This window comes from Anoplopoma fimbria, chromosome 21, assembly GCF_027596085.1.
Source record: "Anoplopoma fimbria isolate UVic2021 breed Golden Eagle Sablefish chromosome 21, Afim_UVic_2022, whole genome shotgun sequence".
In the NCBI taxonomy this organism is placed as follows: Eukaryota; Metazoa; Chordata; class Actinopteri; order Perciformes; family Anoplopomatidae; genus Anoplopoma; species Anoplopoma fimbria.
In genome coordinates this window covers 19,338,047-19,360,754 of record NC_072469.1, presented here as the reverse complement: position 1 = coordinate 19,360,754, position 22,708 = coordinate 19,338,047, and the positions used below count along the sequence as shown (strand labels likewise).

The following is a 22,708-nucleotide window of genomic DNA, read 5'->3' as shown; positions in this document are numbered from 1 at the left end:
CATGGATCCAAGCTCATGCCTAGCAATGCAATTCCTTTAAAAAGGTCCACTCACAACTCTCTTTACGTTGCTTTGGTAACTGACTGGAACCAGCAGGAAGGTTTTCCATCTCCAACGGTTTCATTTGCACTTATGTTACCGCTAATGTTACCTGCCTTTTAGCAGGTTTTTTAGGGCTGTTAAGAGCATCTTGTGCAACTCACAGGATGCTCTTTATACTACGACTACTTACTTAGAAACTATTACTACTACATATTTCTGCAAGAAAAAAATATATAACTTTTGCTAAATTAAGAAGCATTTTCAATGTGGCCAAGGTGTAAGCTTTTGTGTGACTATTCTCAACGGGGTGCAAAAAGACACCATGTGGGCTTCACACAACTGTTCAGCCAGATTCATATGTGTGAGAATGGAAGCCTCGTTTTTTATTAAAATCTTTTCATTACATTGTTTTTTTTTAAGCTTATGGCCTACTGAGTGGTTATCCCTTCATATGTAAAGACAGAATGTACATGAACGCCAGAGGTCAGCTGGCCTTCAGATGTAGTCTTTGCAGAGTCGAGGAGATGTAAGGCATTTGATCAGTCATCTTCATAGGCGCAAGGTCTTTGAAGTTAGCTATGTGTGCCGAGAAACAGATTTTCTAAAACCAGCTTGAAAAACGACATAAGCATATGCACTGCATTCATTGATCTGTTACTTTGTACATTTCAAGTAAAGTATCTTCAAAGCTGTAAACAAATGATGTGATTCACTTCACACTTCGAATAGTAAATTTCTATATAGCCAATAACCCAAGCCAGGAGTGTGAAATCCATTATCAGTGCTAAGATGAACTCTGCAACACCTGATATAAAAAAAATATATTTGATATATATTGGCCAAGTAATAGTACTGCATTGCGCATAAGTCATGTCTTAATCGTCTTCAACCTGAGCTTGCTATTGTGTTGGCCAAGTCAAGGTTGAGGCAAAAGTGTTTGAGGAGCAATGTCTGCAATGCATCACCACTCTGGAGTGGGCAGAATGAAAACCTAAATTGAAAATAGCTCCCACCTTTGTCGGGTCAATGATCTTTGTGTGTGTGTGTGTGTGTGTGTGTGTGTGTGTGTGTGTGTGTGTGTGTGTGTGTGTGTGTGTGTGTGTGTGTGTGTGTGTGTGTGTGTGTGTGTGTGTGTGTGTGTGTGAGTTCATGTATGTGTGTTTGTGTGAGAGACATAGAGAGGGAATGAGTAAAACTGCATCTAGAGCTCTTTCTTGAGCATTGGGGTGCATGTGCATGAAAGGTAGGTTGAAAATCTTGGAATCCTTTTAGTGTGTTACACACATGAATTGCCTTTCACAGTGCTACATAAATCAGACAGGACTATGCAAGTGTGGCCTTTATTTCCCTCTCTTTTTTTCTGTCTCTCTCTCCCACTCACCCTTTTTTATCTGATTTGCCTACAAAAATTCATTAGCCCTTCAAAATCTGAAATTCCTTCTTTTCCTTTGGTGCTGGTGTGAATGTGTGTGTGGATGTGTGTGTGTGTGTGTGTGTGTGTGTGTGTGTGTGTGTGTGTGTGTGTGTGTGTGTGTGTGTGTGTGTGTGTGTGTGTGTGTGTGAATGTGTGTGTGTAAGTTGCCTTCTGACAAAAGCTGCTCTCGACAAGCCAAGCCTGCCCCCTCTCAACACCCGTCTTATTCGCTAACATCGTGATCCATCATGCTGTGGTTCACTGGACCTCCCCCCCCACTCCCCAACACCCTGCTCTCCACCCTTCAAGCTGCTTGCCTGACCCCTTCCTCTTCATCTTCCTCTCCTCATCGCGCTCTCTCATTTGTTCCCGCTCTGTGTGCCACCCCATCTGTGCACCATTTCCCCCCCTCCCTCCCTCTGTATCTCCCCTTGCTCCCTGTCACCCCTCTCCCTCCCCTTTTCCCTCTTCAAGTGTTTATCTCGCTGCCTGCGCTCCAGTCATCCAGGCAGTCAGGGGAGAGACAGAGAGCTCTCTCCCCTGGGTCAGTGACCCTTGTCAGGGGGACAAACTGCCCACTGCTGCTTGCCTACACAGCTGGAAAATTAAGGACTCGTGGGGGCGAGAAGGTTCAGCATGTCTGTGCGTGTGAGTGCGTGTGTGTGTGTGATGGAGACTGAGAGAGGCACTCATAGATCGGTCTGTGTGTGGGAAAGAAACAGGAGCAAACAGATTGGTGTGTGTGTGTGTGTATGTGTGTGTGTGTGTGTGTGTGTGTTTTAAGAGTTTGTGCAGTTTTTGTTCGTGTGCCGATATTGTGTGCGTGTGAGAGATCAGGTTAAACAGTCTTGTTTAGACAGGAAACATGCTGCAGATGGTTGTGCGTGTCCAGCTGTTACTCCTTCTAATGGTTTAATGAGTAGCACAGCATTCATCTAACTCACCATCTCCTCCTCTTTGTGTATCTCTCTCTCTCCCACATTAGCCTGTTGGCAAATGACCACATGACTATTTAGCGGAAAACAGAGTAATCAGCATAAAAAAACCCTAGTAAAAACTCCTGCTCCATTTTTATTCCCATCCTTACATTTACAGCTGATGCCAAATATCAATTGCTGTTTGTATTCTATGAAGGTATTAACTACAAAGCTAATGACTAGGTTCTGTCATTGTTGCATAGCATTACTGCTGTTCTTTGATCGTAATCCAAATCAATTGCCCTCTGGGACTGTTGCAAACACACAAGAGGAGTCATGGTATTTTGTTTGCTGGATTTTTTTCTCAGGGGGCTTTCACAAAATGCCTTTCTAAGTGTGGCTGAATAAAACTATAGTATAAAAACACAAAACTACATAAGACAAACTTTAAATTAGTTTTTAAAATGCTGACATATGATCTTTCAATGCACATCTTTTAGAAGGTATTCCTTTATCATACGTTTGTTTTGTTTTATTACCCTGAAATTATTGACATGACATAAATTGCGCTCCCCTCGTTTGGTGAGAAGGATGCAAAAAAGTACATCAACAAACGCAAATTGAGGACAGGCTCACAGATTTTTGACTTGACTGTTCTTGTGAAGTTCAAATGTGCAAGAAAATGCAATCTTCATCCATCTGTTTTTTACTTTGACTCAGAGCATCCAAATGGCTCTGAGCAGAGCACACACCCAGGATGCATTAGACACAAACAAATTTGGTTCTCGCATAGCTTCAGAGAAGATGAATCGCTTTCATTAAGATCAAACTTGTCTCTTTAAAGACCAGCCTGCTTTTAGCTTTTTACACAAGGGTGTAGTTCAGATGCTTATGCCAACTGACCCTTTGCTAAGCCCCGCCGCTCCTCCGCCAAGCTGCCAGAGCTACCGTGGAGGCCACACTGTCACTGCTCTCCCTGAATAAATGTGATCTTTTTTTTTTATTTCAGAGAGAAGATAAGATTTTACTTTAAAGGATGTATCCAGTATGTCCAACTGATTTCACGTTGAAAACAGGTTAAAAGATAAAGATAGAAGCTAAAGCCAACAGACCATAATGTAAAAGTGAACCACCACATCACCTGAGTATCAAGACAGAAGACAATGCAGATAAGAAACAACAGTGTCCCTGTAAAGTCAGGTAGCTCTTTATTCCCCGTTAAAATCACCAAAAAGCACTAATGCTAGTTAGTTACCACTGACTTAGCACATGCTCCATTAGACAAGTACCAAACCAAAAGATGTAGGTATATATACTACATTATATATTTTCGAAAACAGCACCATTTTGGGTGATAACTATAGCAAAAATAAAAGAATTCCGCATCTTCAGATGGAAGTCTGAAGATGAAAACAACTCTAGCTCATAGACCGCTCACTTGTATACACTTGTGTGTGTTGTTGTGGGAATTTCAAATTCAGGTCATCCTATCCAAAATGATCATAGTCAAGTTACATTTTTTATCCTGTTTGGATGTGTCTGTATTGACCAGGTGCAACATTTCCCTTTGCAAAACATAGCTACTACCTAAAAGGGTATCTGTGAAGTTCCTGCTGAGCCTTTTCATTCAGTCCAAGACCTCCATGTCTTGCCATATGGGCGCTGAGTACAGTACCTTGTCTGTTCTTATACCTAAAGGACTGAGTTACCGCTTTTTCTTGATCCAATTCTTTTTCTATCATCTTCAGCCTGGAACTCCACTTCGTTTGTAACTCTGTGATGGACTTCTGTTGAGGAAGCTCTCTGTCTGCCTTAGCCAAATCCCTAAATTTATTCCAACTGAGGGAAAATAGATCAGCTACTTTCTTACATCCAGAGATGACACAACAAAAAACAAGTAAAGAATTAAAAGGAAAAACATTTTTTCCCCCTACATAATTACATATTATTAGTGAAATGTCACAAATAATAACAATCATAAACTTGAATTAATCTAAATATTATCTTAGTTACTGTATCCATAAAACGGTTTAGTTTATTTTCTGTTTAGCACTGAATACATTTCACAACAGTAAAGGGACAAAAAGACTGATAGAACAGAGTTTTTTACAACAGAGTGAACTGGGCATCTACACAAACTACATATCATACAGGTTTTTATCAAGTTAAGAGTTTAATCATTGAACAATTTTTTGCTTTTATCAACACTATTGATCGTCAACAAGGCTGACAATGTTCTAAATTGATATTATTGCCAACAAATCAATGTGTCAGTCCCTTTTTATTCCTGTACAAAAAATGAATATCTTTAAAAACAGATCACAAGTATAAGTTATTAGATATGTAGCTGAGGACTATTTTCTGTATCGGATTTGGTGAGCTAGTGTATTTACTACAGCAGCACAATGTGCGTGGGATCAAGTAAAAAAATTAAAACGACAGTGCCCAAATTCAATGGAGTGCTACGGACCAGAGGAATAAGATTGAGGCTTTGGCTCCACAGCGATTCTTGTTAGAAGAATCAATTTGTCTTTGGTTAAAGTCTTTGTTGATTTATCCTTCTTTCAAACAATCCATTGTAAATATAAATTACATCTTGCAGATGTATTAACCGGTTAAAATTCGACTTACTGTACCCGCACTTGTGGCACAAGTGGCACAAGCAGTTTCAGTATACTTTAAGAGATATTGACTGATTTTAAATCTTTATGTTTTGTTTTGTTATGCTTTTTGCCAACATTATAGTTCTGTATTTTATTGTTAATGGTTTCTTTTGCACAATTATTGGTAATGTCAAATTAACATATTAGCACTGATGTCCTATTAAAACCATGGTATCTAGTCATGGCCTGTAAAAAAAAACCAAGAGCAAACTTCTTGGCTCACTCTCTGAACGTGTGAGACTAATTAAAAGGCCTACACCCATGACTCAGACATCAGGGCTGTGTCAAGTTCATGACAAAGCTGTCGTTGGTTGACAACCAAGAGGAGGTCGTACTATGCCGAGCACACAGGCTGTGTGTACAGACACGCAGTATGACACAAGAGCAATATGTACAAAGAACAAAAGAACACACAGACAATTGGAGCTAAGTAATTATGAGAAAATGTTGCATGGTACGCCAACATTTGATAAGACAAACATCATGAATATTCATTAGTTTGTTTATGCTCCCTGTGTGAGAAACAAAACAAAAATCGCTCCACAGAGATGTGTCATTGGCACCAAACAACACACTGACACATGAACAAACACAAACACAAACACACACTGATTCACTGACATTGATATGAACACACTGATATTAAAACACTGTCACACACTGGCGTTAAGCTTTTTTTACAATCAGATCCAGGCACATGTACGTCCACACAGAAACAGTGTACATGTCTGCTATCACAAAATAGCAGACATGTACACACTGATGGACACAGATGGTTCATTTCATACAGACACAGACACACTTATCCTCCCACTTTGTAAAACTCTGCATCTTCTCCAACTTTGTCTCTTAAACTTTCCCTGGGTTAGTTTTAAAACCCCTCAAGGTCAAGTCGGATAATCAACTTCCCGCCCTGTGTTGCTTCATTAGCACCACTGAGTGATATTTCCTCTGTTCTGTTCCTGTTGTTTTTCCAATTGGTCTAATCTTTCTGTGCCCTAATATCCCGCTGTAATCCGAGAGCTGTGTTAAAAATGCCTCCAGTGAACGCCACATACACACTGAGAGACGCCAAAAAACCATGCAGTTGCTGATGCAGACAGACTCTGCTGCATACATAAACACCACTGACACTGGAAATATTTCATGGTTCATAGTATATATGAGGTTGTATGTGTGTGAGGGAGACGCAGGTAAAAAGAAAAAAAGGGGGAGCGAGTCCATTTGTATGCATATGCAAATGCATGTCTCCATAATGGAGCGGGATCCTCTTGCAGTGCGATCCATCACTGAAACCGCTGTGTGTGTGATGATCAGTTTGTGGTCATACGCCACAGCTCGTCAGGCATCCGTTGTCCCCGGCAACCTTGGGGAGGACGAATGGAAAGTCGAGGATTGCCTTAAAAAAAGCTTCATAATTGAGAGCAACCCTTCAGCTCGTCACAAATGAGAAGACAATATTATAATTACTCCTCAAGCGAGCGGTTTCTATTTTTCCATTTGCCTTTTATCTTTCCGCCAGGCGGTGGCCATATGGTGTATTGTTTATATGTATGTGCTTTTTTTGGGGGGGGTGCTGGTGTGTGTATGTGGGTGCACGTGAGAGGGAGCAAGTACAGCTCAGAAAATCCCATTAGGGAGGATATGTATCGGTTTGCTGTGTTATTCAAGGCTTTCTGGGACATTAGTACCAACATATCTTTCAATGTCAGAGCAAGCGGCAGAAAACAAACTAATCTGCTTCTCCTTCTACCCTTCTGCCTCCTTCTCTTCTCACTCTTTTACTTGTTTTCTTCCCTCTCTGTCACTCTACATCAATTTCTGTCTTACGCGCTTCCACTTCCCTATTTCTTCCCTCTTCTCATAACTATGCTACTTTAAGATGCAACGTTTTCCTTCGTCCTTCTTTCTGTCCTTCTCTTCACAAAATGGAAGTCTGAATTGATAAGCAATCTGTTTATTTGGAGAGTTGTATTTAAGTTTCAGTTGTGCTCAGTGTGCTGTCGATTTCTGAGGTTGAACAACTGAAAGACATCTCTGGATTATCTTTTTTCTACGATTTTATGTAAACAACAGCAGCAACAATGCAAATCCCAAGCATCCCAGACAAATAAACGAGATACAGGTGCTGGCTTTGTTCTCAGTTGGTAGGAAAAAAATAAATACATGCAAACATCTGCAACAGCTGTAGGACAATATCTCCTTGGAGCACTGTGCTTGTCTGTATCAAAGGTGCCGCATCGATGGTTCCATGTAGATGTAAGCGTTTATTTCTTGATTCTACCACAATATAAGTACTTCACCACAGTATGAAAAAATAGAATTAGGTTTCTGTACATACATAACCTACAGAAAAAAACGAGGTGAAAGTAATTAACACATCTATTATTAACAATTCCAGATCACAATAACTTCAACAGCAGAAACAATAGCAGTAAGGAAGTAAATGAGAAATTGAAAAACACTTTTGGAGCATTGGTAATGATGAAATTGTTGTTAATGGTTCTAACTCTCCTGATTATAAACTACAGTCCATGATATCCAAAATAAATTAATGACTGCACATATATTGTTCTTGTTTGACCTGGATTTTTCTTCTCAAGGTTCGGACATGCATCTGTGTTAGAGAGACGACCTTAAGGGAATGGGCTGTAGGACTTCTCACCCGATACAGGAAATAAAGATTTCCAAATCAATTAAAATAATACTGTATTTGGGTAACATACAAAAAAACACTCCTTTCCACAACTTTACATCCTAAAAATGTCTTGTCTAAAATGTCAACGAATTGTGTAAAAGTTTGCTTATTTTGAAAGTGAATTCAGTGGGTGATAAGAAATTGAATTTCACTACAAAGCACATGATTATGTAACTACTCACCTAAAAATAAAGAAGAAACTGGAGCGATCATTATCACATCAAGTTAATTAGTTGTTATCTCTGACAGCTTTGTCTCATCTTAAAGGTCAGGTCTGTGGGTGTAGCAACTCAACACAATGTATGATTTGAAAATACATAATAAGAAAGATCCAGGGAGACACATGACCTAACCGCACCAACAAAATTAATTTCAAAAACTCTGCATATTCCTTTGAGCTACACACTGGATTCTCTAGAGCCATGAAAAATGAGAATTTCCCAAAGGAGATCAATAAGCTATCAGGTTCATTTTATCATCGCTCAGTATGCTCACATCAAAAATCTTGCACACTTGAATTCTAACCATGCAGAGCTTTAATCTCTCTGAGGAGCATTCAGCTTAATGTTGCTGTCTGACAACAATCTCCGACGAGTCATATCAGGAGTATGAACATCCACTGGGGACAAACCCTCCCTGATAATAACCAGCACACACACACACACACACACACACACACACACACACACACACACACACACACACACACACACACACACACACACACACACACACACACACACACACACACACACACACACACACACACACACACACATTCCTACCTGGATGTTTTCTGCATCGAATTGAATGAATACATTATTAAAATGCTCAATTAATTTGGTCCATCAGCCAGAGTGTCTCATGAAACACACACTCGCACACACATTCTCTTGCATACACCATCATCAACACTCACATCAGCAGTTTATGCTGGATTGGCAATTCTTCTTTACAGGCATGAAGCCAGAGCAATAATAGTTATATAATAATATTATTGCTCTGGCTTATATCTAGTTATATCTGTCCTGCATTAATGTGTATATGTTGTATTTATGTGTGTGTGTGTGTGTGTGTGTGTGTGTGTGTGTGTGTGTGTGTGTGTGTGTGTGTGTGTGTGTGTGTGTGTGTGTGTGTGTGTGTGTGTGTGTGTGTAGGTGTGTGTGTGTGTTTGGTGCCTTTGTATATGTAGTGCCTGGAGCCCACCCTAGCAGCACTGAGCATTTCAGAGAGTAGATGACATAAAGAAGAAGGGTATGGAACATGAAGAAGAAAATAGATACAAGGAGAAAAAAAAGCTGCAGAATGAAAAAGAAGAAATATATGGAGAAATAATAAAATAATAAAAATAAGGCATACTTTGTGGGAACTTTTGTGTCACTGCACGGATGGGATGTTGCATTGCGTGATCACACTTATTCACACATTTTGTGCTTGTATTGCTCAACCTGTCTCTCAAGAAAATGTTTTTCAATGATATGTTTGTATTATTGGTGTGTGCGTTGGGACAATATGTGTTTTTCTGTGAGTTGAGAGACATAATGGGCACGAGTGCACAGCATCCTTTGTTGCTCTTTCTAGAAATATCCTTATTTTCTGGGAATGCCGTCTCTTTTTATAGCTGTAGCTTTGTGCAGCTTATATTCTCTCGACTAAAATATGAAGTGAAAAACACTCATCCCCCTGTAACTCACGTGCCCTGCCTTTACTTCAGTCCCAGAAGATCATTAACAAGTTTAATGTCTTATGTTGAACTGTAATGCACCCACTGGCAGTAACAAAAACCATTAGCAAATTGTTGACAATGCTATATGCTGAGTGCTGCATTTTATGTGTGGATAATGGACTCCCTTGTAGGCTCTTTGTATTGACTGATGTCTAATTTTGGCTGAAAAGAGCAAAGGCAGGAACACATAGTCTACATGAGCTGTTTGATGCTTCTCTGAAACAATAGCTTGTAATCAGAGGTGTGATGTGCAGCATATTGATACATCAATACATTTCTATCAAGAAGGGAAAACAATTCCTACACAAATTCTATACGTCAAACATTGAGGATACATTGAAGAATTTAGAAATGATCCTTATGTCAATCACTTCTGTCATTGGAGAGCAGCTGTTAAGGAAACAGTAGAAGGATAAGCCTTGTTTTGCTCCAACTACTATAGCACCAATGAACAAACACACACATACAAGTTGAAGCTTAGTCTCTGAAGGGTAAGATGACATTACATTTAATTTGGATACAATTTTAATAACTTCCTTGGCCTTTTACAGTGTTATGGATTTAAAGTAAATTAAAGACTTAGATATGAAAGTGAAATACTAACAACTGGAAAAGGTTTCAGAGGGATAACTGGAATAGAATTCTCTAAACCAATGAAGTTTTTTCAAAGTAAAAACTATTTTAAGCTCTGCATTGTTCAAATGTTTTTAATAATCTGCTATGCCAATGAAGAGACTCAGGGTACATTTATGCTTTGAGTATCTGAAAACATAACTGAGCAATTATAATTATTTTGACATGGGATGCTGGTTTTCTGTATCCAATAACCTGTAAACTGACCAACTTTTCCTTAAAAGTGTTCCATCTTTATTGAAAGTGTTTGATTGGTAGTTCTTATAATGTGCACCTGACACTTACTTACCAAAAAGATGTTTGAGTGTGACAATCATTTAGTCTACGCAATCAAAAGGGCTTAACATATGCCTAAACATATGAGCTTGTTATTATTCTGCATTACATTCAAATGCATTTACAGCGAACTTCAAAAGACTGCTTTTACCTTGGAGTGTGAACAAGTTTACCTCTAGCAAAACATGACCGAGAGCAGCCCGTACCATTTGATCTTTGTGCCTTGAAACGGAGAAGTAATTTGAGCTTCCAGCAGCTGCTGGTACATCAGACAGATTTATCTTGCATTAAAAATATAAAAATGTGTAACTACTTTTAAGGAAAGAAAATGATTTCTGTAAGGTTCTTGTATTACTGGAAAACTAGTCCACTCAAATTCCTTTAAAAATTACAGTTCCATTTTATTCCAGTGTGCACTAGAAGGAATGGGATTTATTCATTTTGTCTAATATAAGTTTGTCTACCCTGCTTGCACTTAGATATGGGGTTTTGTTGATCAATTTGGGTGTTTTAAAACCAATTTCTCTACTTTTTTACAATTGAACTTTGTTCTTCTAGTCAGGTTAATCCCATGATGAATACTTATTGTCTCTGCTCATGGTAAAACAAAATTTGTGCACTCTGCCCAACACTGGGCAGACTGGGTGAGGAGAGTATTTGACGTGCTGGATGAATGCTTCAGTCAGTGGGCAGCATGCATGGACAGCTCACTCTATGGCAACGCCAATAAGCACACACACATGCACACACGCACACTGAAGTACACACACGAACTGAGTGAGACAGAGAGACATAGAGGCTTTGAAAACTACAAAGATACACACACACCCAAAGCTTCACTAGTAGCTGATGTTGTCTTTACAAAAGTTAAACCACACACCTCCATCCACACAAACACCAGACAGATACACAGCTACACACTAGGGCCGTAACTTTATCACCCTTGGGAGTCGCATGAGTCTGTTTGACTAAGAGACTGTGGGAGAGAAAATGACAAGCCCAATGAGAAAGAGAGAAAAATAAATACAAAAGGAAGAAAAAGCAAAAACGAGGAAATGAGAGAGAAAAAAATAGAGCGATGCTGTCCTTGCAAACACCTTATTACTCCAACTTAATGTTCTGTAAAATGTTATACGGTTTTCCCTCGACACCGACACCTCTGTGGCTATGAGCTGTAAGTGTTGCATTCAGGTAGACAGACATGGTGTGGGGAAAAAGACACATAACTCTGTCAATACAACATATGACAGCATTATCCCGGGCAATGACGCATTACCGTGGCAACAGCGAACAGGAGCACACATTTTGGATTGTAAAAGATATGGGCTTCTCTGGGACAGATCACACTTTGTCACTCTATGTCTTGTACAGTCTCTCTCACTAAACACCACTTTGTCAAAAAAGAATCCCGAACCCAACCCTCTCAAACACGCCTGCTGTTTCCCCCATTAGCAATTATACAATCTTTAACCACCACCATCCCTGCAGATGTCTTCAAGTGTCTCCAGTTCAAACCTATCTGAAAGGCACAAGAAGGGTTTCAGGCTAATTCCATCTATTAATTTGCTGTTCTATATAAAGCCTAACTTTATACGTCAGCCTTGAATGCCTCTTATCAACTGACTGAACACACTGAGCACTCCTGCCCCTGCCTGTAATGGCTGTGTGTGTGGGGGGGGGGGAAGGAAGGAGGATTCTCATCAGTGCATTTAAAGCCGGGAAAGATGGAAAAGATCATTTAACGTTAATTAGCATCTTGTCTACAGGGGGTAAGAAAAAGGAGGGGAAAAGGATAGGCGGACACTAGGGCGATGGGGAGAGCGAGAGAGAGACACTAGAGCGAGAGAGACGCCCGAGGGCACTGGTGATAGTTCTCCTCTCTCTTGTGTTTCGATATATATTAGCTCTTGTTCTCTGTCGGCCCCTGACTTGCTTCTTGCCTTGAGTGCCTTCACAAATTAATGACACTGTAACCAGAACATTAGTCGTGTAATGAAAGACGTGACACTATCGGGCAGTATGTGGGCACAATAGGCTAATAAAAAGGGATAATAGATGTAATATAAAGGGATAATTAAATTAATAATGACATTATCACAAACAGTTAAAAAAATAAAAAGATTCCTTCTTCAGATTATAATTTTTCCTAGTTTTTAAATCAGCAGGAAATATACTAATACAAAAGATAAAACCAATGTAACTAACAGGTGTGAGGTGACAGAATAGCCAGAGCAGGGAAGTGCAACTCTCATTGAAGATTAGTTAAAAATATCATATTTTCTGGTAAACTTTCACAGTTCACTTGGATGTCTAGAAGCTAGACTTGTTCACGTTTCACAGCAGTGCATCATTATTGCAAGTTTTTTTCTACAGACGGACACATGAGCTCGAGAGAAGAGAGAAAAAGAAATCGTCTGCCACTGCTGCATTTGTAAAGGTTAATGATGAACATTAAAAACCACAGGCAAAAGAAAAAAATAAACAAGTGGTTAACCAGCGCTGCAGAACAAATCTATGGTTGAGACCTATGAGTGTGTGTGGAATATCACAGCGGTTTGCTTGCTGTGACTTGTGTGGCAATAATTGAGAGCAGAAGTGCCTAAGGAGTGGACTGTCACAGCGCCGCGCATACACACAGCCTCATTATCCGGAACCACACTCGTCTCACATCTCCGGCCACCCCTGTTTCTTACCTCTCCTCCTGTGTCCATCACTCACTATCTTTCCTCCGTCGGCTTTTCTAATGTGTTTTTATGACAATTAAGAACTAGAACTTGAATATTTATTGAAACGATGCAGATGGAAACATAATAAAAGCCATAAATAAAGCTTTAGGAGTTTTTCTCACCTCTATGGTCCGCCTGTTAGTAAGTTTTTCCAATTCCAATCTTTTGTCACTGAGAGCCCTATGATGCACCCTCATATCAGATCAGTAGTCAATTGTTGGCCATGGCACAGTCCTTTTTGCTCGACCTGAACAGAGTTTCAGTTGCTCCCTCTGTTCTATTGTCTCTCTCTTCAGCATTCTCCATTTATTCTCCTCACACTAAACATTTTCCCTCCTTTCTATATTTTCACTGTGTATGGCTGCCTTATCACTTACTTGTTTTTTGCAGAGAGTGGACAAAAACATAACTTGATGCCATCCTCCCCAGATTACCTAGATGTAGTTTTGCTGACAGAAAAAGAAAGCTTTCCTTAGCAGAGAGAAAAGGGCTGGCTATGCAGCACTATCAGCAATCTCATTTTAGGACGGTCAAGTTATTATCACAAAACATTAACTGTTTTGTGATAATAACTTGATAACAGCGAAGTTCAGTTTGCTGTAACTGAACTTCGCTGCCAGTGTTACTTTGCACTAGAGAACAAAATCCATTTTATTACATGATTGGTTAACAAAATTATATTGGACAAAAAAAGTTTGAGTCAGTAATGCTACACCCAGTCATTAATTTAAACGTTTATGTGTAACTAAATCATTGACAAGGAATTTACAGCATTCCTTTATTATGTTATTAGAGACTTAATTATACTTTTTTGTTACATTATTGCCACAAATTTAGGTAACCAGATATAAGTTACAAGGCCCTGTCCACCAACTGCAAAATAGTGAATTGGAGTAACTTTGTAAGTCTTGAAGACATGTTTGCCTGGCTAGTGTTTCAGTCAAAGCTTCATCATATAAGCAGAGAATGTTTGAATCTGTGTTGCCTCTAAACTGTGCACATCTGAGACACTTCTTACCGAAGAACAATTGACTGGATTAATGATCTCATTTGTCTGACAGAAAAATGTCTCTCTTCATTAGCCTGGGTTCTATAAATGATTCTATCAATCGCCTCAGGCATGTCTGACAACAGAGAGAGAAACAGCATGTGTTTTCATAAGCTAACAAATGCTCTGTGAGTCAAAGTGAATGTGTGCACATACGTGAATAAATCTGATACTGGCTGCCTTTGTCAAGATTGAAAGAAGTATTACAGTTTGCCGTCTTGGTGCTGACAACACAAGTTTGCCATCAACGCTTTCGACCAGAAAGTGTTAATTCCAACTCATACAGGATCTTTAATTAAACTGTGGTATATTTTCAGGTCTTGCACAATACAGCGAAGGACCTAAGTGTTTTTGTCTTACATAGGGTACAGGAAGCAGATGGACAGGATACCAGGGGCCAAATGTGATTAAGTGTGTATAATGACTGAGCCACATACATTGTCTTGACATCCCCCCCAAATGTGATTAACATGTACCCTATATAATGAGGTGTAAGAGCTCGAAAGTCAGGGAACTCACAGATTCGACTCGAGACCTCCGGGCGCTCTAGACGTCCGTCATGACATGTGTTGCTTGTTTGTAATAAACTTTATTATACCAGCAAGAACAGTGTCCGCGGAGCATCCTTCCTCATCACTTCAACAGCACTGTCGCATGAAAGATACGACAAAACCTAATCAAGTAGGAATTTTGCCAAAACCTGAAGTTGATTCTTGGCCGAAAGCCCAAAGGCAAACTTCTCCCACATGCTTTAGTTCGGACAACGGAGCCTCCTGTTGTTGAACACTATAGTGTACATTTTTAATGTGCGTTCCACACAACCTGATTGGTTGATGCCTTATTCACAGAAATCTGAACCGTGTTCCGGAGAAAAATAAAAAAAGTTCCCCGCTGCATTATAATTGGGTTCTGTGTGAAAGTATTCATGACAAAAACAACAGTTCGAAAAAATACATTTGCCTGTGATTTAAACGCACACCTCGTCCTCCCAGACATTTTAACACAAGCCAATTAAAAATGGTGGAAGAGTTGTTGAGCTGTGTTGTATAATTTCAAGCGGTTACTAAGATACCACCTACATCAACACATGTAGGTTCAGGTCAAGTGCAGAGGGCTGTTTGTTCGAGGCTCAGCCAGACAGATGGGACCATGACTTCTGGTACATAAACATAATGTTCATTTTCAAAAGAGAAAGAGGAGCAACAGTGACAAAGAAATGGAAACTGGCTTTTACCATTGGACATTCGTGACCGTCAAGGCAACTGAAGTACAGCACTCACCAGCTTTAGCACACAAAATCCACTGTTGCTGTGAGTATGTGTGTCAGAGAATGACTGCTGTGTGTTTATATGCATCTGCACAAGGCCTTTTTTTTGTGCAAACCTTGTGCCATTGGTTGTTTACAGGTTGTTTACGCTGAAAGGAATGATTCTTAATCATTAGTGAAGGGAGCTAATTCTTCTTTTAAAAGCCGTTATTCCAACACTAATGGAAATAGTGTTCAGATTGAGTGAGAAGACAGGGACAAAAAAAAGAAGATTTAAAAAAAAAAGGAAGAAAATAAGTGGAGGTAAAATTGGAGATGAAAAATGGGTAAAAGGTAAAAATGGAGACTTTAAATGGGATGAGGGAAAACAAAGGGGGAGTGGAGGAGGTAAGTGTGGAGTGAGATGAGAGAATAAATGGATAGGAATTGATAAATGTGGAAGCAGAAGATGATGGGGAGCAGTGGAGATAGGAAAAGATTAGATAGAGGGAGCAAATGGGGGAGGAAGGAGAGAAAAGGGAAATACTGCCTGAGTTTGTGAGTGCCTTTGAGTTGTCTCTTTGTGTGTGTTGCTGCATGCATCAGCATCACGCTCTCCCATTATTTAACCACCCATCTTGCAAATGCGCGAATGCTGGACGGAGACAAACTGCGTGCTCAGGTGCAGGATGTGTTTGAGTGAAAGAGAGTGGATAAAAAAAAAGGGAAAGGCACAGAATACGTGAACGAGGTGAGGAAGGGGTCACACAATTAGGACAATTACAGCCCAAGTTCCAAATTAGGGATGTCACTAGTGGCAGAATATAATTCCCATTTAACGGTTCGTTTAGCTCTAAAATGCCAACCCTAGTGTAATAGATGAGATCTGGACGAGAAAAAGAGGAAGTGGAAGAGTAGCAAGTGTGTGTGTGTGTGTGTGTGTGTGTGTGTGTGTGTGTGTGTGTGTGTGTGTGTGTGTATAGCCATGCTTATGTGTGTGTGCCTGTGGCTCACAGAGAAAATACTGTTGACAGTGTAATTTGATGAAAGCTGACAGCTAATTTATGAAGCATATTTTTGGGTAAATGAATTTTCCCGGTCCTACCACCTCAGTCATTCTACACTGGTAATTGGATTTCCCTAACTTGCAAGGTAGTGCATTAGGAGTAAAGTAGTTAATGAAGGACTGACTGACTGTGTGTGTGGCTGTGGGAGGGATGTTTGCATGTGTGTGTGTGTGTGTGTGTGTGCGTGTTCACACAACAGCTTTTGAGCTTGAGTATAAAAAGAAAGTGTGTTAATGAGGTGTGTGTATTTGTGTGCATGTATGCTACACTGCAGGTGAAGGTGTCATCTCTCAATGCATCTCTCATGCCAGTGGAAGTTAATGACAAAGTTTTGGTCTGCTGCACTAATACCCAGCTATTACTAACCACCTATCGCTTTATTCCTACTCAGTAGATCAAGGACCACGGACACACACATACGCAAGATCCTCTCTCCCTCCTAAAACCGCCTTCTCTTTCATCTCGCTCACTCTAATTGCCACAAGTGTCTTGTCTTTATGAAGCTAACCCTAAGGTGGGTCTTTGTGTGTGTACTGTGTATGTGTGAGAGCCAGAAAGGAAACAGAGGAAAAAGGCAGAATCGGTTCTGACAATGACAGCGAGCTTGTTATTCTCATTGTGAAAATAAATACAGCACTGTGAATAACACTATACACACAGGCACACGCACACGCACACACACACACACACACACACACACACACACACACACACACACACACACACACACACACACACACACACACACACACACACACACACACACACACACTACACTGAATACCAAGCTGTGAGCAAAACAAGAGTAAAACACAGCTGTTGCTCTCTATTTTCTCTAAATACTATTTACCATTAGAAGTCCGCTAAACCCAACCACAGCACAAATCAAACGTATCTAATCCAGGGCAAATCTTGGCCATTTCACTAGCCAGCCTAACTAATCCAAACCAAACAGGGAAGACCATGCCAGGCCTTGCTAAAGCACTTTTCAGCCAAACTGACTGAGTCCAAACAAATCCAATTCAAACGAATGCTATCCAAGTTAATCTATTCAGAATGATCCCAGCCAGGCCACAACTCATTTTCATTGGTCTTTTTCAGTACTTTCATCTATAGTGCTAGGTAATGACACGATGAAGGCAACAATCAAGCATACAGATAGGTGACTATTGGCAAACCCAACAAGGTACCCTGGAAGGCTATTGTGAAGTCATAAATAACAAATGCGAGGAAGGGAATAACATTTGTAAAATACAACACATTCTCATTCTAACTCATCACCTGGCATCACTTTTATATGCATTGGGTAGCCCAGTGAACTGTAGCAATAAACACGTAGTTAAAGTTGTTTAAATTTAAACAAATACTTGCTCAGGTTTAGGTGACAAAACCACTAAGTTAGGTTAAGGGAAAACATCATTGTTGGGCCTAAAATAAGAACGTAAACTAAGTAAAACGTAAAACGCAACATACGTATGTAAAACACATCCCAAACGTAACATCAAAATAACTTAATAGCACAGCTCTCGAACACAGGTCTCCTGATTGAAAGTCCTGTGTTTTTAAAGGCTGGCTGGTTTCCATCCACAACTTGTAGGATGTTGTGTGCTCCCATGTTTGAAATATCATACACTGTGCCATGCACTTGACAAAAAGAACATACTGTACTTGTGCTTGAGTCAGTGGTGAATAAAGATGCCTTCCTCAGCTCTTACCTGGAGTGTTGAGCAGTCTGGACATGCGACAGCTGTAGGCGATTTGCTGCTCACAGTATTCTGCACTGGTGGTGATGGCTGTCACCTGGAAACAAAAGCACATTTTATCTTATTCATAGGACAATTTCACGTAAAAGCAAATTATTGAGCTGCATAATGAAATAAAGTGCACTGTAATGTTTTAATTAATTTTCCCTGATTAAGAGAAGCTGAAAAAGGAACCAGTGATCCATACAAATTAGGAGAGAACAAAATTACAAAGATATGCTGCTCAAACACTGTCGTGTCATAAAAAACTGTGGTTTTATACATATTGCAGGATTAATCTGCAGTCACTCCTCATTGGAGCATTAAAACCTGTAAAGTTCACACACAGTTTGTTTTTTACTGAGCGTGATCAGATGCTGTTGGTGTAAACGACTTGAAAAAGCAGACATGTGTCTTTGTGCAACCTGTGCAACCAGCAAGATTAAGGTATTGACTTTTTATTGTGAGGGAACAGATTCAGAGTTGTATGTAGCAAAACCACAGGAGACAGGTGGTAGAGACACTGACATTATCATTGTGCATTTGAAGGAATTAAGACTGTATCAGTTTATGACGCTGCTGATGGTGTAGGTTAGTTAAAACATGGACAGCATAAATGTTAACATAGTTTAGGACAGATTTCGACCAAAGAAATTCTTATTCGACTAACACTCATATGATTTTGTCAACTAATCAATGAGTTGATTTAAAATATAGTTCTATAAAACTGATTTTCTCCTCAAAGAATCACAGATAAGCACCACGTTAAATGTTGTGTTTACCAGAGAAGCATAAACAATGACAAAAGAGATCTTTGTTGACGAAGACCAAGATATAGGGCGAAATGACTCAATTCTTTTTATAGTCTTTGGCAATCAGAGTGTAAGACTGAATCAGTACATGATGCTGCTGATGGTGTAGGTTTGCCAAAACAGGGACAGCATAAATGTTACCATAGTTACAGACTTCATATATTCTGTGTATTTACAGCCATCACAAGATATAGGGAGAAATTAGTCACCATCTTGCTAAAGACTGTAAAAAGATGGGTACCAGACTATACCACAAATCCATCCTATTTCTACACTTAATTATCTTTCTCAGGCTGAGGAAATGGTCAACTTCAACCCAACCTGGTCAGGGTGCTAACTCCTGCCCGGTGTACTTGTTTACTTGATTTATATAAAGGGAAACTGAGAAATCGAGTTCCACTAGATTCTCAAGAGCACTCCGTTAGCACTGGGAACACTTTACAAAGAACTCAACGACTAGTTGTAACCAATACATTTACATGCCATTGAAAATTGAACTTGCTCAATTACAATCTACTTCTGTTGGATTTCTCTGCAGTTTTTTGAAAGTACAGACTGAGGTGTCAATGTCTGGCTGACAAGTAGGCATACTCATACACACCTGTGCTAATTTCACAAAAACAGTTAAGATACTATTTACTAGAGCCCAGACATGGTAAGATTTTGGTGAGGCCGAGTATAAGGGATAGTCACAGAATAACACATCACTTTTATTTTGTGGAAAATGGTGTTTGATGGCAGGCATACATTTCTTTTCTGCTTTTTATCTATTTTTTCAAGCTGAATAATAGAAAATATAAAACTTAAATGTTGCAACAGAAGACTTTCTATGAATAATACGTGTGTGTGTGTGTGTGTGTGTGTGTGTGTGTGTGTGTGTGTGTGTGTGTGTGTGTGTGTGTGTGTGTGTGTGTGTGTGTGTGTGTGTTACCTGGTCCATAGAGGCACTGTAGTTAACCTGTAAAACGGTGCGTCTCTCTCTACTGGAGCCAGTCACTGCAATCTTGGGTGGAAGGTTGTTCATAACTGTTGTCCACACTTTGTCCTCTACACACACAAACACAAACACAAACATGAGCATGTTAGGAATTATTCTTCAGCTAAAAGAATGAACCATTGTGACAAAGGGGGTGAGAACACAACCATTGACATAGATAAAATATGTGTTTAGGTATATCCAGATTACATACATTTAGACAAACTATGGATTCACCCCTCATGCTGACACACGCACACATTCACTCACACACTGCAGTTTGGCTGTCATGGCCCCAAAGTTCTTTCCGTGTAATCTCAGCTACAGCTATGCAACGCAGGATTTAATAGACACTTCTGTGCTGTTATAGCATGAGCCAGTCACTCAGACATCTCCCGTTTTCATTCTCACTGTCAGTCGGGGAATGTGTGTGTGCATTTGAAGTCTCTCAGGTGTGTGTATGAGTGGGAGGAAGAGAAACTCTTAACATTTCTGAGGTATGTGTGAGTGTGCTATTCAGCGTGACTAAGGGGCTAGCCAGCGGAGTGCAGTGACATTTCATTAAAAGTCTCGCCTTTGCTCTGCCTGCGTGCTCTGCTGTTCCAGACTACCTACTTATTCCACTCTGTGTGAGTGTGTGTGTGTGCGCATATGTGTGTGTGCATGGTGTTGGGGTGGTGCATGTGTCGTTATGTGTGTGTGAATGACAGAAGTGTCACTCGGACCGTTGGAGCACTCTTTGGTTTGCATAACGGGTCAGTTTCATATGTGCTTGTGCTTGGTGTGTGTTTGTGTGTGTGTGTGTGTGTGTGTGTGTGTGTGTGTGTGTGTGTGTGTGTGTGTGTGTGTGTGTGTGTGTGTGTGTGTGTGTGTGTATCTGTGTGTGTATCTGTGTGTGTTTGTGGTGGCTGATCCTTCAGAGTTAGATGTCAGTGGTAGTGACCGTGTCGCCATGGAAACCCCAGGCAGAGCAGGTCAAGAGTGTTGCTGTTTGAGGTGAATGAGGAGGGCTGGAGAGTTTTATTCCCCCACAGGTCACTGGGGCTGGACAGAGGATGGATGAAGGTGTGCACACACACACACACACACACACACACACACACACACACACACACACACACACACACACACACACACACACACACACACACACACACACAGTAGATGCAATCCAGATGAAAGCACACACACACAAACACACACACACAGAACAGTGATTTCAGACTCTACAACACACCTGTCATGTTGCAATTGACTTTGAAGGGGCCAAGGGGTCCGCTGCCATCTGGGTCGATCCAGTAGGTGTCAGAGGACCTGCCCAGATGCTTATAGGCCTCACATGATGGCTCGTAGATAGCTAAAGGTGGGGCAGGGGCAAAAAGAAATAAGGAAACAAATCAGCAGTTGAAAGAGGAGCAAACAAGACTAAAGATGCATAGCCACTGAGTTGGTTTAATTGCAATACACACCAGACAAAATTAAATGTTGGGCATGACTGAGTGACAAAGACATATTGTTCAATATATTGCTTCAGGTTTAAATGTTGGCCTGAGGGTGCTGGCAGTGTTAAGGCCACGTTTAAATCTAAAATTAGAGGGGTTGATCCTCTGGTAAACATGAAAGTGTGCAGAGATTTGCATGGCAGTCATTCTAATTTTCTGCCCCGAGGTTGATGCTGGAGAAGAAGTCATTACAATAAACCACTCAAAGCTATTTTTTGATATATTGGGTCGGGTTAGGAATCACAGTTTAAGTCATGGTATTATACCAAACTATATGCACAATAACAACATTTGACAAGAGTATACACCTCCCCAAAGATAGCCTTCCGCATATACACAATTTAATATATTTCTGTCATGTAATGGACTAAAGATTGATGAAACTGTAGAATTTTGGGATGCATCTAAAATAGCTCATCAGTGTCCGAAGTTGTTTTCCTTTTTTTCCCCCTCCTTCCAGAAGGCAATTTCATGTGGTTGCCAGTCTCAATTCAGTGCCTGTCAAGATGTGGTGTCTTGTCCCACACACTCTAGCAATCTATCTGACACCATATTGATGTTATGTTTGTGTTGATCTACACATACAGACAGAGAGTGGTGAGGGGGGGAGCAAAAATTACACTTCAAAGAGATATGTGAGTGTACGACTTGGAGTGGAACTTCCTTGATTGAGGAGACGCCATTCACAGGATTAATAATGAGTTTAAAAAGAAAGAACGTATCTGCTTTTTAGGCTAATCTCTTTATAAAGGTTTCTGTTTTGGCATGTCTCTCTACTTTCTGTCCTTTCTTCGATCCTTTTCTCATTTATTACATCTTCTAAATACTTCTTTTTTCTCAAAGATATCTTTCTGCTCATCCAGAAGTTTAGTGATGCAGTTGCTTGCAGAGAGTACATGCTCTTTAAAGAAACAATGCTGAACCATCTCACAGGATCTGAACCAAATTGAGAGGCACTACTTCTAGTTTAAAGCCATTGGTCACACAATGGAAGCTGAATAACCAGGACAACGCCCAGGATTTATTCACAGTGGTGGGACACAACAAAAAGATTCAAAGACCAATGGAGAAAGTCAAGAGACATTGCTGTAGAGCGGATGTGATTAGAATGATTTAACACCTAAGCTTTGCTTTAACCTTCACCAGAAATGATTTACAGTCATTAAAGAAATAGACATAAACCCAAATCCAAATTTAAGTTCTATAAGAGAAGATATCAG

The 22,708-nt window shown here is 40.1% G+C and overlaps 1 protein-coding gene across 1 annotated transcript in view; it reads right to left on the bottom strand.

The window, feature by feature from the left end:
* Nucleotides 1-22,708, bottom strand: part of cntnap2a (contactin associated protein 2a) — a 304,116-nt gene that overhangs the window by 82,937 nt on the left and 198,471 nt on the right. Inside the window, exons 14-16 of the mRNA XM_054622578.1 lie at nucleotides 21,224-21,343; nucleotides 19,942-20,057; nucleotides 18,172-18,256 (exon numbers count right to left, since the gene is read on the bottom strand). Coding sequence (XP_054478553.1) covers nucleotides 18,172-18,256; nucleotides 19,942-20,057; nucleotides 21,224-21,343 — 321 coding nt within the window. The remainder of the gene's footprint in view (nucleotides 1-18,171; nucleotides 18,257-19,941; nucleotides 20,058-21,223; nucleotides 21,344-22,708) is intronic.